This window comes from Muscardinus avellanarius (assembly GCF_963383645.1).
Source record: "Muscardinus avellanarius genome assembly, chromosome: 2".
In the NCBI taxonomy this organism is placed as follows: Eukaryota; Metazoa; Chordata; class Mammalia; order Rodentia; family Gliridae; genus Muscardinus; species Muscardinus avellanarius.
In genome coordinates this window covers 137,360,188-137,374,941 of record NC_137787.1, presented here as the reverse complement: position 1 = coordinate 137,374,941, position 14,754 = coordinate 137,360,188, and the positions used below count along the sequence as shown (strand labels likewise).

Here is a 14,754-nt window from a genome sequence, read left to right as displayed (position 1 = left end):
CAGTTGATTACACCAGAAAGAATTAATCATAGTAAAGAATAATTCTGAAACATAGTATAAAAACATTTACATATTTAAAAACAATCATCTGAATTTCACAGTAAATACCACTTCTATTCCAAAAAGAAAATAATCTCTCAAACTTGGTATCATGTTCAATATTCCTAAAGTACTATTATTATACTAAAGCTACTGCTGAATATTAGCTTAGGGCCTTATGTATTCTATCAACTTTGAATCATATTTTTCATTATTTTAACTTTGATTTTCAGTAATTTATCATTCTTTCTACTTAATTTCCAAATTAATGAAGAGGTAACTATACAAAGAAAAACTTACCTTTCAGCTTGAAGCTTAGTGGTTTTTACTATTAAATCTTGAGTCTGTTCCTTTGCTGCCTAAAATTATAAACACATCAGACATTAGTACATTACAACGGCATCGTACTTCAGAAAACTAACACCAATACTTAATAAATAAAGAGGAAAAGCATTATGTTGTGATGCAGTACACCTGCCCTTTGCTCTATGGCTGCAGATGTCCTTAAACTTGTTGACTATTCCAGGCTCAGAGCAATGAGATTCGTTCTCCAGAAGCAATTAGATCCCCATTCACTCCAACAGTGACAGAGGACATGCTTAGCATGTGTGAGGTCCTGGGTCCAATCCCCACCATGAATGAAAGAATGAATGAACAAGAAAAATAATTTTTCAAAAAATTTGATATAAAAAAGAAAGAAAATAGGCCATGTCACTATGGGAAAACCACGTATGGTATAAAGAAAATACAAAGAACAAAATAAGATACTTGGGTTATGATTTAAAATACTTCTAAGCTACATTGAAAATAGCATGAAGAACAAATACACTACCAATAGCTATGAAGGAAAGAATAAAAGTATAAAGATAAGAAACAGAAAATAAGAAATAAGGCCAGGTGTGGTGGCACACACTTGGAATCCCAGTACTTGGGAGGCTGAGACAGGAAGATGGCAGGTACATAGCCAGTCTCAGCTACTTAGTGAGGCCCTCTGCAACTTAGTGAGGCCCTGTTTAAATAAAAGAATAAAAAATAGGGCTGGGATGTAGCTGGGAGATAGAATGCCTCTGGGTTCCATCCCTAGTATCACACACACAAAAAGAAAAAATATCACTAAAAAGACAGGAAGGTAAGTAACGCGGTAATCACATAACTCAATATTAGTATTATGAAATAAATACAAGAATATAATATAGAAAACACATCGTTAACTCACAGAAACTAGAAGATGGGAAAAGTAAATAAGGTAAAAAATAGATCAGTCAATAAAAATCAATCACTAAGCAACAAAACTAGTACACAAAATTGTGTAATGGCAATAATAATTAGCAGAGATTATGAGTACTTAAAAATATAAAAACAATAAAAATTTAAAGATTGGACTAAGAAGCCATAAAAATGCCAAAAATATCCAATTTAGTAGTAAAAAGATAAAAATTTAGACAAAACTATGTAAAAATAAAATTTTAGAGAAACAGAAAACTGACTAGATCATGCGAATAGCCTATGATAATTTTGTAGAACACATACATATTCTTCTTAGAATCACTGTTGCTATCAATGGCTTTACTAGAATCTCAGAAGTATAAGCTTAAAGTTAAAATGTGAAAGTTAAAATGTGAAACATAATCATGACTGACCCTTAAGAGAATCTTGTAATCCCAGTACTTGGGAGGCTGAGAAGAAGGATCACAGGTTCAAAGTCAGCCCTAGCAACTCAACTAGGCTCTTGACAACTTAGTGTGATGCTACCTCCAAGTTTAAAATAAAAATTAGGGTTGGAGTGCAGCTTGGAGGTAGAATTACCAGATTCAATCTGTAGCACCACACACAAAAAAAAGAAAAAAATAGATAAACCTGTTTCATTCTTTCGTTTCTGTTCTGAAACTACAGAACGATAAATAGGTCAAATGCAGATTCTGCAGTCAACCAGGGCTTTAGAATTACTTATATAAACAGATACGATTGTGTGTGTATACACACACACACACACACACACACACACACATACACACACATTATATATACATACACATACATATATATAGATAGATAGATATGTATTCCCCTAAGCCTTTCTTTTAGGCCAAACATGAATCAGATTTAAACTTGGTCTTTATAAGGCACAATTTTGGTTTGATCTTATTTCCTAGAGCTTTCTACAATGAAATTCATTACTGCTAGACTTTCAGAATAGTATGGAATTGAAAGGTTTATAAAAAAAATTCTATAGTTCACTCTGGTGTACTGGCTAGACCAAAATATAAAGGTTTCTGGAGTTAACTGGATAATATTAACAAATCATCACCTAAGACATTTATAGGTTGTTTTTTAAAACATAGTATTTATATTTAAACTTCCTACAGGACATGTATCAGATAGCCATACATTTTAATAGGCCTACCTAACACTTTTGAAAGCCTATATCAGAAATGGAATTATACTAAAATCTAGAGATTCCCTGCACTGTACCAGGAATGGAACTGTACTAAAATCTAGGCCTTTTACAGTACCTTTAGGCGACTTGTCATATCTTGACAACAGTTGCTCATGGCTTGGACATCTTCATTTATGCTTTCAAGTTCCTGAAAAAGAAATAAAAAACATCAAACACCGTGCATGCTATTAAATAATTATTTTTCCTTATTATTCCACATTCTTATTTTAGTCCTATCATTTTGCCTTTCATCTTGTTGAAAATCATTACATACTTGATAAAGACAAAATTCTGATAGTTCTCTCAATATTTTCTCCTACATATTTCAAACTCCAGTTTTCTCTACAGATGCAAAATTTTAACTAATCTCTAAATCCTTTTACTTATATTCCCTTAATGAATATGTCTTATCTACTACTCACACAGCATTGCATATTTTAGTTCAGGTCAATTGTCATCTCTCACTAACAATTAACTTAAAAAAAAAAAGTCTTTGAACAGGTCTCGCAGGCTCTATGCTCAGGCCCTCTAATCCATCTTCTTCTCTTTACCAAACCAACGTTTTAATATGAAAGTATAGCATATCACAAAATTATACTCAGCTTCACAATGCACAATTATCTTCTCTTTAATTAAATTCAATGTCACACAACAGAAAAACATGAAAGCAAGTTTTGATGGCAGATGGGATCTTACTACAATCTCTGTCAACATGAAGCCCAGACCTTCAAATAGAAACAATGCCGTTTTATAAAGGGATAAGCCAATCAGAGCAAGAAATCTAAAAGCAGCCAAACAGGGCTGCAAGCAAAAGGTGAAGACAACCTACAGTTGGAAGATCACTTAAGATGCTTTTCCTTCTCTCTACAAAGTAATTTTATAAAAATCATAGCAGCAGGTATTTTCAAGTATTACTTTCTGCATTTTACTCTAAATAGGATGTAAGTGTAATTATTAAGCTAAACTGTTTTAAGGTGAACAGTTATGTAGTGATTTTAAAATATCAAATTATATCAGCAGTACCAGACACCTGAAGTAACCTCACCACTCCCCTAAATTCCCATTGTGCAACCTAATAAGCATAACATTAGGGTATTATCTGCTAGAGAAGTCAAGAATAACTACTCCTAATATTTATTTCAGCCACCATAACACACTGAATAGATTTAAGTTGTAAGTAGTAGAAATTATCCTTCTTAACATATGACTTAAGTACAAAGATTTGATAAACTGCAATATAAGGACTCAACATATTTTTAAAGTCTATTTGATTTTCTACCAAACTAGCCCCTCCATTAAACAAAATTATAAGCTGTAAGATACAACTGGTATATGATAATGTTTTTAAAAAGCTTTAGGTTATAATTTTTTTAAAAAAATCAGAAAGCTGATATATAATGCCCATAGAGCAATCACTGGCTTCAGCAATGAGTCACTCATGGCCACTCTCGTTTCATCTGCATGCCCACTTTCTACCTTTCTTCCCACCTACTATCTCCCTCCCCCACAAACTGAGTTGTCTTGAAGCAATCTCAGCTACTGCTTTATTCATAAGCATAGCTTTATATATTTATAAAAGGAATCTTAAAAAACATAATACTCCTTTTACATTAAACATGTAACAATCTCTTCATATCAAATACCTAGTCAGTGTTCAAATTTCCCTAATAATCTCAATTTTCAGAAAAAATTTTGTTCAAATCAGTAATCATATAGGATTTACAAACAGCCATTTGTTGATGTTTTTCTTCTTTGTTTCTTTAAAATAGAGATTCTCACTCCTCTCTATTTCTCTGTGCCTTTTTTTCCCAGAAATTATTTGTTGAGGAAGCCAGCTGGCTTGCTTGAAAAGTTTTCAACATTCCAGATGTTGTTGACTGGTTTCTGCAACATCACTCCTCCATCCCCAGTGTCTCCTATAAGCTGGCAGTTATATCCAGAAACTTGGTTACAATTCCAGGTAAGTTTTCTGGCAAGAATTTGTCATGGGTGATGCCATACACCTTTCTTAGGAGTCCCGACTTGACAGTTTCTCCTTGTGAGGTTGGAAGCTAGTGCTACCCGATGGCTAGGCTGGGGTTCTTGATTCACAGTGAATTTTCCCCAGGAGCCCCTGGCAACATCTGGAGATATTTTGGGTTGGAACAAACTGGGGCAAGATAGTGCTGCTGGAATACGTAGATAGAGGCCAGATGCTGTAAAAAATGCTGTTCAGAGGAAAAATGCTGTTCACAGTCTTCAACATCCATCTGGCTCAAAATGTAAACAGTGCTGAAAGTTGAGAATTCCTGATCTAGATCCATCAGTTCAACAGTGGTGGCAAAACTGTCTTCTCATTGTCTACTGTCTTTGTTTATTAACTAGACTAATTCTACATAAAGTCTCCCTTCAACAACTATATGCTATTGGTTTAAAAAAAAAAAAAAGATGTGTGCTTGACTTTCCTGTTATCTAACAGTTTTTGTGGCTTTTATTGTTTTTGTTTTGGTACTGGAGATGGAACCCTGGGGCTATCTATTTTGCAAACAGATCCCTATATTATTCCAATTTTAAGAGGATTGCAGGCCAGCCTCAGCTACCTAGTGAGGCCCTCTGCAACTTAATGAGACCCTGTTTCAAAATAAAAAATGAACAGGGTGGGAGTGTAGTTCAGAGGTAGGATGCCCCTGTGTTTAATCCCCAGTAACCCCCCCCACACACACAAAGAAAAAGAGAAAAAAAAGGGTAAGTTGCTGAGGCTGGCCTCAAACCTGCAATCATCCTGTGGCATTACAGGTGTGCACAGTAAATGGATGGCAGATTTCCAAATAATGGAATGGCCTGCTTATATCCTTCAAAGATAGCAGCAAAGGTTCTGTTTGATTTTGAGTATAATTATAAATTTGTAGATTTCATGTTTGATGTTTCAGTCCACTGCAACTATTCTTATAGTCAAACCATCCTGTCTTTGACCAGTGGATGCCTTTTCCTCCAGAATTCTTTTGACACTTGCCAATAATCTTAGTGTCCTCGCATTCTGGTAATAAGAAGACTGTACCTGTCATTAGGATATTGTGTTTAGAGACCGGAATTTGGATGTGTTTAGCACCATTATCTCTTCCTTTTTTATGAATTCTACCAAGCTTTCTCTTCAATTCTAGATTATCATCTTTGAGTCAATGAATTCCTATTAAAATGCTAAAATTAATATTTTAAGTACTCATTTAAGTCGTATGTAACACTTCCACATGACTCACCTAGATGTTGACATCACATAGTAATATTAACAATGTAATATTAACATATTAACATAATAAATATAGCAACATAATAAAATTTATTTTTACCTTATGTTCAAGAGACTATACTCCAGTATGATAAATCATTATTTATGCACTGAAGTAATTTATCCTGATCTGCAAATAGCATATTTAGGATGAGGCAAAAGTAACTCAATATTAATCGATACTGGAGAAGAGATTATTCAAGCAGGGGTTATTCAATAATGTAATACTTCTACTAGAAAACCAAGAATTTTTTAAAGCTAATCCTAAGAGGATTTCCTAGGATAAATATTACACTTTCCAAGAAGTCAAAGATTCAGAACTCACACTAATGCAGCCAGGCGTGTTGGTGCACATCTATAATCCCAGTTCTTGGGAGGCTGAGACAGGAGGATCAGGGTTCACAGCCAGCCTCATCTACTTCGTGAGGCCCTTTGCAACTCAGTGAGACCCTGTTTCAAAATAAAGAATTAAAAAAAAAAATAGGGCTGGAGTGTAGCTTGGATGTTGAATGTCCCTAGGTTCCATCCTCAGTACCACAAAACAAAACAATAAATTAAAAAATTTTAAAAAGGATAGAGGTGTAGCTCAAAAGTAGAATGCCCTTGGGTTCAATCCCAGGAGTGCACGCCCACAAGCGTGTGCACACACACACACACACACACACACACACACACACACACACCTAATCCATATAAATAATCAGCTATAGCAGAAGCAGAGTAAGTCATTTTCTATTTGAACATGGTACACTAATAGCAAATATATTGACCTACTTAAAAATACTCAGCATATAATCAAGCATATAAGTTCCCAATAAATGCTAAATGAAAATAATTTACATACCTCCTTCACTTCCTTGAAAATGCTTACAAATTCTTCATTGATGGCTAAACTTCTGCGTTCAATATCTCCACGTAAATTTCTTCGAGTCCGCAAACTATTTTCAACAAAAAAGGTCGAAAGTGCCTTGAGAGCTTCCAACATCTCCTATATAATTGGTAATACAAAAATAATTACTGGGAATAATTTTTAAGTGGTTTCCTAAACTCAAGCCAAAATGTAATAAAATCATTTTGAATAATTTGTTTCCATTGAATAACCCAAAACTATCAAATGACCTTTAAATTACTTAACAGCAAAATGATTTCTGAATCATAATATTTCTGTAAAATAGCACATATACAAGGTCATTCACTGCAGAATTGTTTGGAGTTTCGAGGATTAAGAATAATCTGAATATCTATCTAAAAGGGATTGGTTAAACAAATTATGTTAATTTTAAGAAGGAAGAAATTATGAGCTTAGATGGTATGAAATCTGAGATATGATAAAAGACAAAGCAAGGTATAAAATGTTACACCACCAACTGTTATAAAACAAGAAAGAAGCCGGGCATGGTGACCCACGCTTGTAATCCCCGCGCTTGGGAGGCGGAGACAGGAGGATCACGCAGGTTCAAAGCCAGCCTCGATGGCTTAAGAGACCCTGTTTTCAAATAAAAATATAAAAAAATAGGTGTCTGGGAGTGTAGCCCAGAGGTAGAAGGGTTTCCAGGAACCCCAGTACCACCAAAAAAAAAAAAAAAGAAAGAAAGAATATAGGCATGCATGTCTACTTTCAGATGCATATACCATCTCTGGAAGCATCTACTTAAAAAGTAAGTACCACTGGTGGTCTTTAGGCTGGGAGCTAAATGACTAGAAGAGGTACAAAGAGGTACTTAGAGAGGAAGACCTCTCTGAGGTGACTTTACAACAGGAAGAGAAGGTAGCAAATATAATAATTCCCAGACAAAAGAAAGAAGCCAATATGATTGAAGCTATGGGTGACTACTACAGATTTTAAGCAAGAGAGTAACACAATATGCTATATGCATTTAAAAGTTTATTCAACTTTGTAAGAATGGATAGCACAAGGCAAGAAAGGAAACAGGTAAAAGAAAATTTAAATAATCCAAGCAAGACTTAATGTCTTTCACCAAAATGAAATATTGGGAATTTTTTTTTTTCAGGCTTTGATAATGGATTGAAGAACACACGCAAACATAAATAATCAGAACCAAAAATTTCGCATGTTTCTTGCTGGTATGGGTAAATGGTGATATTCTGTACTAACAGAGCAGAACCAGTTTGGGAAAAAAACTTCTGCCCACTTTATGTTTTTATCATCTCAAACAAGTATTCAATTAGAGAAATGTATACTAAAGGCATCCAATTCTACAAATCTGAAACTGGGCGGAGATGTCAGGAACTGAGTTACAAATGTGAGAGTATCCATGCTTTTTGTTACTTAAAACCATGAATGAAGAAATGCCCTCCTACAGAGAATATGGACAAAGGAGAGAACGGAGTCAAACCAGGGATATTCCAAAAGCACCTGAAATTCTGCAAAAATAAATTCCTACACCTGAACCAATGTAGCTTCTAACAGGCTTACCCTTTATGTATTGTTATTGTAAAATATTGGCTGTATTGACAAAAAGAGTCAAGCTAAATTCAACATAATATTTGATAGGAAAATACGCTTACAACAATAATTGCTTACTGCACACACATACACACACACCCAAAAATATACAAAATGAGGCAGTTTTGTTGTTTTTTACTAAAGCCTTGAAATTTCTAAGGTCCTGGCAGGGCGAGCACTCTCTCCATGCCTTATTTTTTTCCAGGGTAAAAGGGGGACAATGTTATCGACATCAGAACAGCTATATTAAATGAGATTGTTGTAAATGTTATAATATTAGACACATTAAAGACAGAGAATTTTATGATAAAACCAACATGCTAAGTAAGAAACAGCAAGTGCTGGGGATTGTGCTAAGGGCCTGGCCTGGATTCTCTGGGCCCAGCACCTTAGGAAAGCTACCAAAAGTATTCTCATTCCTAAGGAGAAACTTAGAGAAGTTAAAGAACTAACTCAATGTAAGGTAGTGGTTACCACCAACCGCAACTGGAGGCCCCAGAGTACTTTTTTTAAAAAATTCAAGACACTATAGTATTATCCCCCACACACACAGGTCAACTTCTTAATGTATGGCTTGTCTTCTGCGATCTGAAAACGTTTACACACGCAGCTCTCCCGGGCCGCGCGTTTCCCACGCTCGTGGGCGTGGCCAGCCCGCCGGCTGTGACAGCGCTGCAAAGCCCGACAGCTTTAGGAGGACGTGGGAGAATGTGTGCAGTTTTTCTTATCAAGAAACAAATACGGCCTGAGCCCACAAACCGTACACGGGGCCTGGGGAACAACAACAAAAACTAGGGGCCGCGTTCTCTGACGCTGGAGGACTGCGGTTTTCCCGGGGTAGTGGAAACGCCCCTCGCGGCCGCCCGCAGGTGCCCGGCCCGAGGTGCGGGGCCTCCGCGTCCCTCCCGTGCAGCATCCCCTCCCTCCGCCCTCCCGCGCCCCTCCTCCCTCGCCCCTCCGCCGTCCTCTCCCGTCCGTCCTCCCTAGTCCGTCCTCCCCCGCCTCCCCCGGGCCTCGCCCTCCCCGCGCCCCGGCCCGGCCAGCCCCGCTCACCTTGTCGTTGTCCAACCTCGTCTCCAGGATCTTATGCAGCTTGCGGGACAGCGGGTTGTTGGGCTGCGCCGCGCTCCCGCCCGCCCCATTGTTGAGGCCGTCGGCAGGCCCCGAGGCCGGCACCGCGACCACTTCCCCGGCGCCCTCGGCCATTGCGGCGGCGCCGCCAGCTCAGCCCTGCGCGAGCGCTCGGCTACTGCGCATGTGCAGACGCGGCCGCGCGTGCGCACTGGCGCCGGAAGGCGTGGTCGGCAGCCGGTCCTGTTCCCGGAGGAGTCAGTGTGATTGGGCGGGTTCTCAGGTGGGAGGGGAAGAGAAATGTATGGGAGTAAGAATTTGGGAAGAGGGAAATTAAGAAATATTGAGTGCCGGGCTTGGTGGTGCATGCCTGTAGTCCCAGTATTTGAGAGACTGAGAAAGGAGAATCTGTTTGAGGCCAGCCTCAACAATTTAGTGAGGATCTCAGCAACTTAGATCTGTTTCAAAAATTTAAAAAATAAAATTGAGGTGGGGGTGTGAGCTGGCAGTAGAAAGCCTCTGATTTCAATCCCCCCCAAAAAAAAACTAAATAAATTGGATATGTACTCAGAGATAGTGTTTAGCAAGCAACAAAAACTAGCAGATGAGTTTTTTGACACTGCAAATTCTATTTTCATAGGGCAGTAGACACACATGCACATGGGCATGACATGAATGTTCAATAAAAGTGGATACTAATTAAATTCACTTTATCTGAATGCATCTTTCCAAAGTATTTATTGGTACTCTGGTAGGCATTGGAAAGGCTACATTATGTATCTGGGACAGACAAGGAGTTAATCAAGATTATTAGGCTGAGATTGGTGCTCAGAAGGAAATGAAGTTCAGTGGTCCCCAACTCCCAGTTGCCCTCAAGAGCTCTATCTATGGGGGAAAAGCCTTTCACAAGCCCTTTGTGAAACATTTCGGACTCAGACTGTAGCAATTTCTTGTTACTGCCAAATAAAAATTCACTGTAAGGGTCTATCACATTTTGTTTATTCATTCATTAGTGGACAGATATGTAGGCAGTTTCCATCATAAGAGTTTTGTGTGGATCTATATTTTCCTTTTTTATTGAAAGATACCTAGGGCCAGAAGTGTAGGCATCAATATTATAAACAAGGTTCAAATATTTTCCTCTTTTTTTTTTTTTTAACCACAGTGAGCTTCCCATTAGGCCAATGTGTGGGTTGAGGTAGGGGTTACAATGGAGTCAAAGAGGACCACACTTGGAGTCAAAGAGGACCATACTGGACTGTCAATTTAATTTGGGATCTGTGTACTGCTACACATTGTTATAGGCTGGATCATATTCATATTATAGTGTCTGCCGTGATTCTCACTGTGATCATCATAAGCACTTTGCCTCTAGCAGTTAAGTGCTGCTACTTGACTTCTACTCAAAATGAGTTACCATGTTGTTTGAAGTCAGAAAGACCACTTCAATTATAATGTTTTCTGTTAATATTCAACCCAAATAAAGGAACCATTAACATGCTTTTCAAAGATGTTTTTCAAAGATGTTTCACATACAAATGTATGCCTTGAGTTTTTACAGAGCAAAATGTCTACACTCTCCTCAGAAAACAAAATTAGGGAGGTTCTGAGAGCACACCCGGAGGGAACTTCAGTGTCTCTATTTGTGAAACCTTTCTGTTCAGGGGAGTTTTAGCATACTGACTTCATTTATCATAGGCTGTCATTAAAACAGCTATAAAGTAATTAATCAGACACTTCAACTTCTTCCAGCTCCCTAAACCAGCACACTTACTCTACAAACAAGAATTTCTAACAATTATACCTATATCAATAAATGAATTCCATACTGAATTCTGCTCACCCTTGAAGTATGTTCCCATACATACCACCTAAACAGTTGTTGCTTTGTTAAGTTGCATAGGTTTGGCTCTTGCTGAAACATGACTTTAGTATAATACTGAAGACCATGTGGAGGAGGATGGGGAATGAGGGGACTCGGCCTCTTCTCTTTATGAGACAATCTCCTAGGGGACATCATTACAAGGCTGTCCGTTACCCTCACTAGATACAGGAGTATGTGTTGCCTTGGGTGTGGAAGAGGTTCAGTTGCAGACTTAGGAGCTGAGTATTCTAAGTCTTCCAAATCTGATGGAATATCTACATTCCAGATCTGCGATCTTACTTTCTCCCAGTCAGTGCCCTACTCTCACAAAAGACATTTGTTGAAAGTGTGGTTTGATTGCATTGAACAAGCCACGTGATAAATTTTGCTTGCTTGCCTGCTTTCCTTCCTTCCTTCCCTCTTTTCCCTTTCCTTTCATTTCCTTTCTTTCTCCTTCCATCCTGTAGCCATAAGCAGAGACTCTTTTGATATAGTCCATAGATTGCCGTTGAGTTTCAGTTTGTATATTTAGCTAGTGGTTCAGGAATTTGAACTTATCATTCTCAGTACTGTTCAGCACTGTAAGGCATAGCCACTCACTACATGTGTGCATTTTGTCTTTTTCACATAGCAGTAGCTGTGTGTTCCTCTCAAAGCTTTCCTATGAATAGGCCTGTTGTTCCCCGTGGTCACATGACTACAGGTGATAAGCCATCACATGTCACAGGCTGCTCAAGTCCTATCTCATAATACCAGTCAGTGGTATTGTCTTCAGCACCCATCAGACCAGGTAACAAACACTAGGTTCCCTCATCTTTTCCTTAGGAATTCCCCTTAATAGACAAATCAAAGACTCTCTGTGAACACTGGAAAATCATGTTCAAAAACTAGGAAGAAGTTAGGCATGATGGCATGCATTTGTAATCTCAGTACTTGGAGGCTAAGACAGGAGGATCTCAGGTTTAAGAAAAGCCTCAGCAAGTAGCAAGACTCTCAGAAACCTAGTGAGACCTTGTTTCAAAAAAAAAAAAAAATTAAAGGGGTGAGGGTTAGAGTGTAGCTCAGAGGTAGAAGGGCCCTGGGTTCAATTCCCAGTCTGAAAGAAAGAAAAAAAAAAGAAATATTATGTAAGTAAAAAAATCTTTATATAAAACTGTAGAATCAAACCTAGAAAATTGGCAGAAGCAGGAGGAAGTCAAGTTGCCAGAAGTCCAGCAGAAATGAGTCCCTAGAGCCAGTTTGTTAAGGACATCACTGGCCTCAGCACCAATCAATTCTCCAGCTGTTTCTCTGCAGATTGCACCTGTTGCCTCAGGAAACTGCTATTGTGATACAAACATCACCTCTAGGAACAATTACCCACAGCGCCAGTTTCTTGTGTCTCTGAATCATGTGTTTATGTCTGTGCATCTGGTTAGTGAAACTGAAAGCACATTTTCCAGTTTCTGGAAAAGCTGAGAAATCAAATATGAAATTTTATCTTTAATTTTTAGCAAGATTAATTCTTCTTTAAAAGTCCTTGTAACTTTTTGTGCCTTTCATTTTTAACTAGATCAATTGCTCCGTAAAAGTCTTGTAACTTTTTGTGTCTGAGCCACATTTCCCTTGGGGATACCTATCTTTAATCGTGGCTCTCTTGGCCCTTCCTTCTAACCTCCCATCATTTGCCTTCTCTTTTAATTTTTAGGCAGTGAAGTTTCTGATATAGAAATGTGTCCTGATTTCTTTCTTGTCTCTGATAACCTCATCACATTTAAAAGCTGCTTCATTTCTTTTTTTTTCCTCAGACACTTTCTGTGGTTGTTTTTCATCTTGAAATATTCCAGATTTAGTTTCAGTAACTGAAACCTTAGCAGTCATGGATGGGGTGATTTCAAAACCTTTTAGCAATAGATTTTCTTCTTCAAATGAAACCTGTAGAAAGGTATCAGTGACTGATCTGACAAGCAGAGGGACAGCCTCCAGCCCTTTTGCCACTAAGTACAGCCCTTTTGTCTTCTGTACAGCCTCCCCTTGGCTGTCTAAATCAGTTGGGGATCCGGGGTTGCAAAGCAACAAAGAGGGTAACTTATTGGAAGAATATGAAAGCAGCTCAGAGAACTGAAGGAAAGGCTGACAACTCGGCTGGAAACCAACCAGCAATGTGAGGTCTCAGTTTCAGAAAGCATTGATGATTTTGAGTGAACTGGTGCTTGTTATTTTTCTGCTTTTGCTCAACATTCAGAGTCCTGAAGCAATCCCATCTTGGCCACATGCCCAACCATTGGTCAAGACACTATGATTTATGGTCCCAACCCAATAGCATACAACACCAGAGAGGTAATTCTAGTCAACATAATCGGTATAAATTTGTGGTTTGTGAGACAGGTAAGGTAGTAATCTCTGTAAGAAAGGTGCAGAATCCAAGTAGGCAGTAAAAAGATTAGTCACAAGCCCAGTCTGGGACTGGGGAAGGGACTGCTGTGCAGATTTCAATTAACTTTAGCAGTTAGCAGAGATGGATGGCAACTAAGTGGTGGGGGTGGCAGGTGGGTTAGTACTAAGAGGTCATGTGCACAAATCGGGCAATTAGATTGACAGAAGGAGTTAAAATGAAAGTTATGGTAGAAGTTGCAGTAAAAATAAATTAGCTAAAAAGTAGTCAACCAGATGCAAAGATTTGCAGGAAAAGACTCCTTTTCTATGTGAACAGGTTCAACCTATTAACACACAGCACGAGTTGAATGTTTCTAGAAATTGTCACTAGGGTCCAGGTTCCTGTATGAAATCTATAAGCATAGCCTGAAACTCTAAAAGAAGAGGTAATAAATGACTTAGCAACTCCAAGATAGTGTAAAAACGAGCAGAGAGGGGAAAAAAGGGTGAAATGGAATCCTTGGGATCTATAGATTCATACCAAATTCAAATGCAACAGGCCAATTGAGTTGGCCACAGCTGCAGAAAATAAATGGAGAAGAGCAATTTGAACAGTGTATAATAATCTAAATAGTGTGCATTTTTCCCTAAATCTGGCATACTGAATTCATAATTCCAATTTGAAAATATTTTAAATTGTTATTTTAATTTTAGAAGATTGGTGTTGCGAAGTTTCAAACAGTAGAATGGTCTCCCCTTGCCTGCAAGGGGTACATTCCAAGGCTTCCTATAGATATCTAAAACCATAAACAGTACAGAGCCCTATATGTACTATGTTTTTGTTTGTATATTTACATATCTATAATAACATTTAATTCCTAAATAAGACACAGTAAGAGATAAACAATAGTAAAACAGAATAATTACACTAGTATACTCTAATAAGACTTATGATTGCTTATTTATGGAAATTTTCATTTACTTTTTTAAGACTGTGATTGACCAAAGGTAAAAGAAAATGTAGAAAGTGAAAGTACAGATAAGGGGAAACAACTATAAGTTTAAATCATCTGAATCATTGCATCTTTAAGTTTATAGTACCAGGTAGGTACTTGTAAACTTAAATGTTCTAGTAAATTTAAGCACTTAAAATTTTTTGTGTTAAATTTGTAATTCTACCTCCTCATATTTTTTAAATACTTTAGAAAAGTAGATATAAAAATATTTGAAGTTGAAAATTTTTAGATAATTAAAGC

General features: G+C 37.7%; 1 protein-coding gene across 1 annotated transcript in view; it reads right to left on the bottom strand.

Moving 5' to 3' along the window:
* COG6 (component of oligomeric golgi complex 6) overlaps positions 1–9,414 on the bottom strand; it is a gene marked incomplete at both ends in the record, with an annotated part of 70,355 nt that extends 60,941 nt beyond the window's left edge. The window contains 4 exons of the mRNA XM_080690217.1: positions 340–398; positions 2,553–2,624; positions 6,586–6,729; positions 9,262–9,414. Coding sequence (XP_080546343.1) covers positions 340–398; positions 2,553–2,624; positions 6,586–6,729; positions 9,262–9,414 — 428 coding nt within the window. The remainder of the gene's footprint in view (positions 1–339; positions 399–2,552; positions 2,625–6,585; positions 6,730–9,261) is intronic.
* Between the last annotated feature and the right edge of the window lie 5,340 nt (positions 9,415–14,754).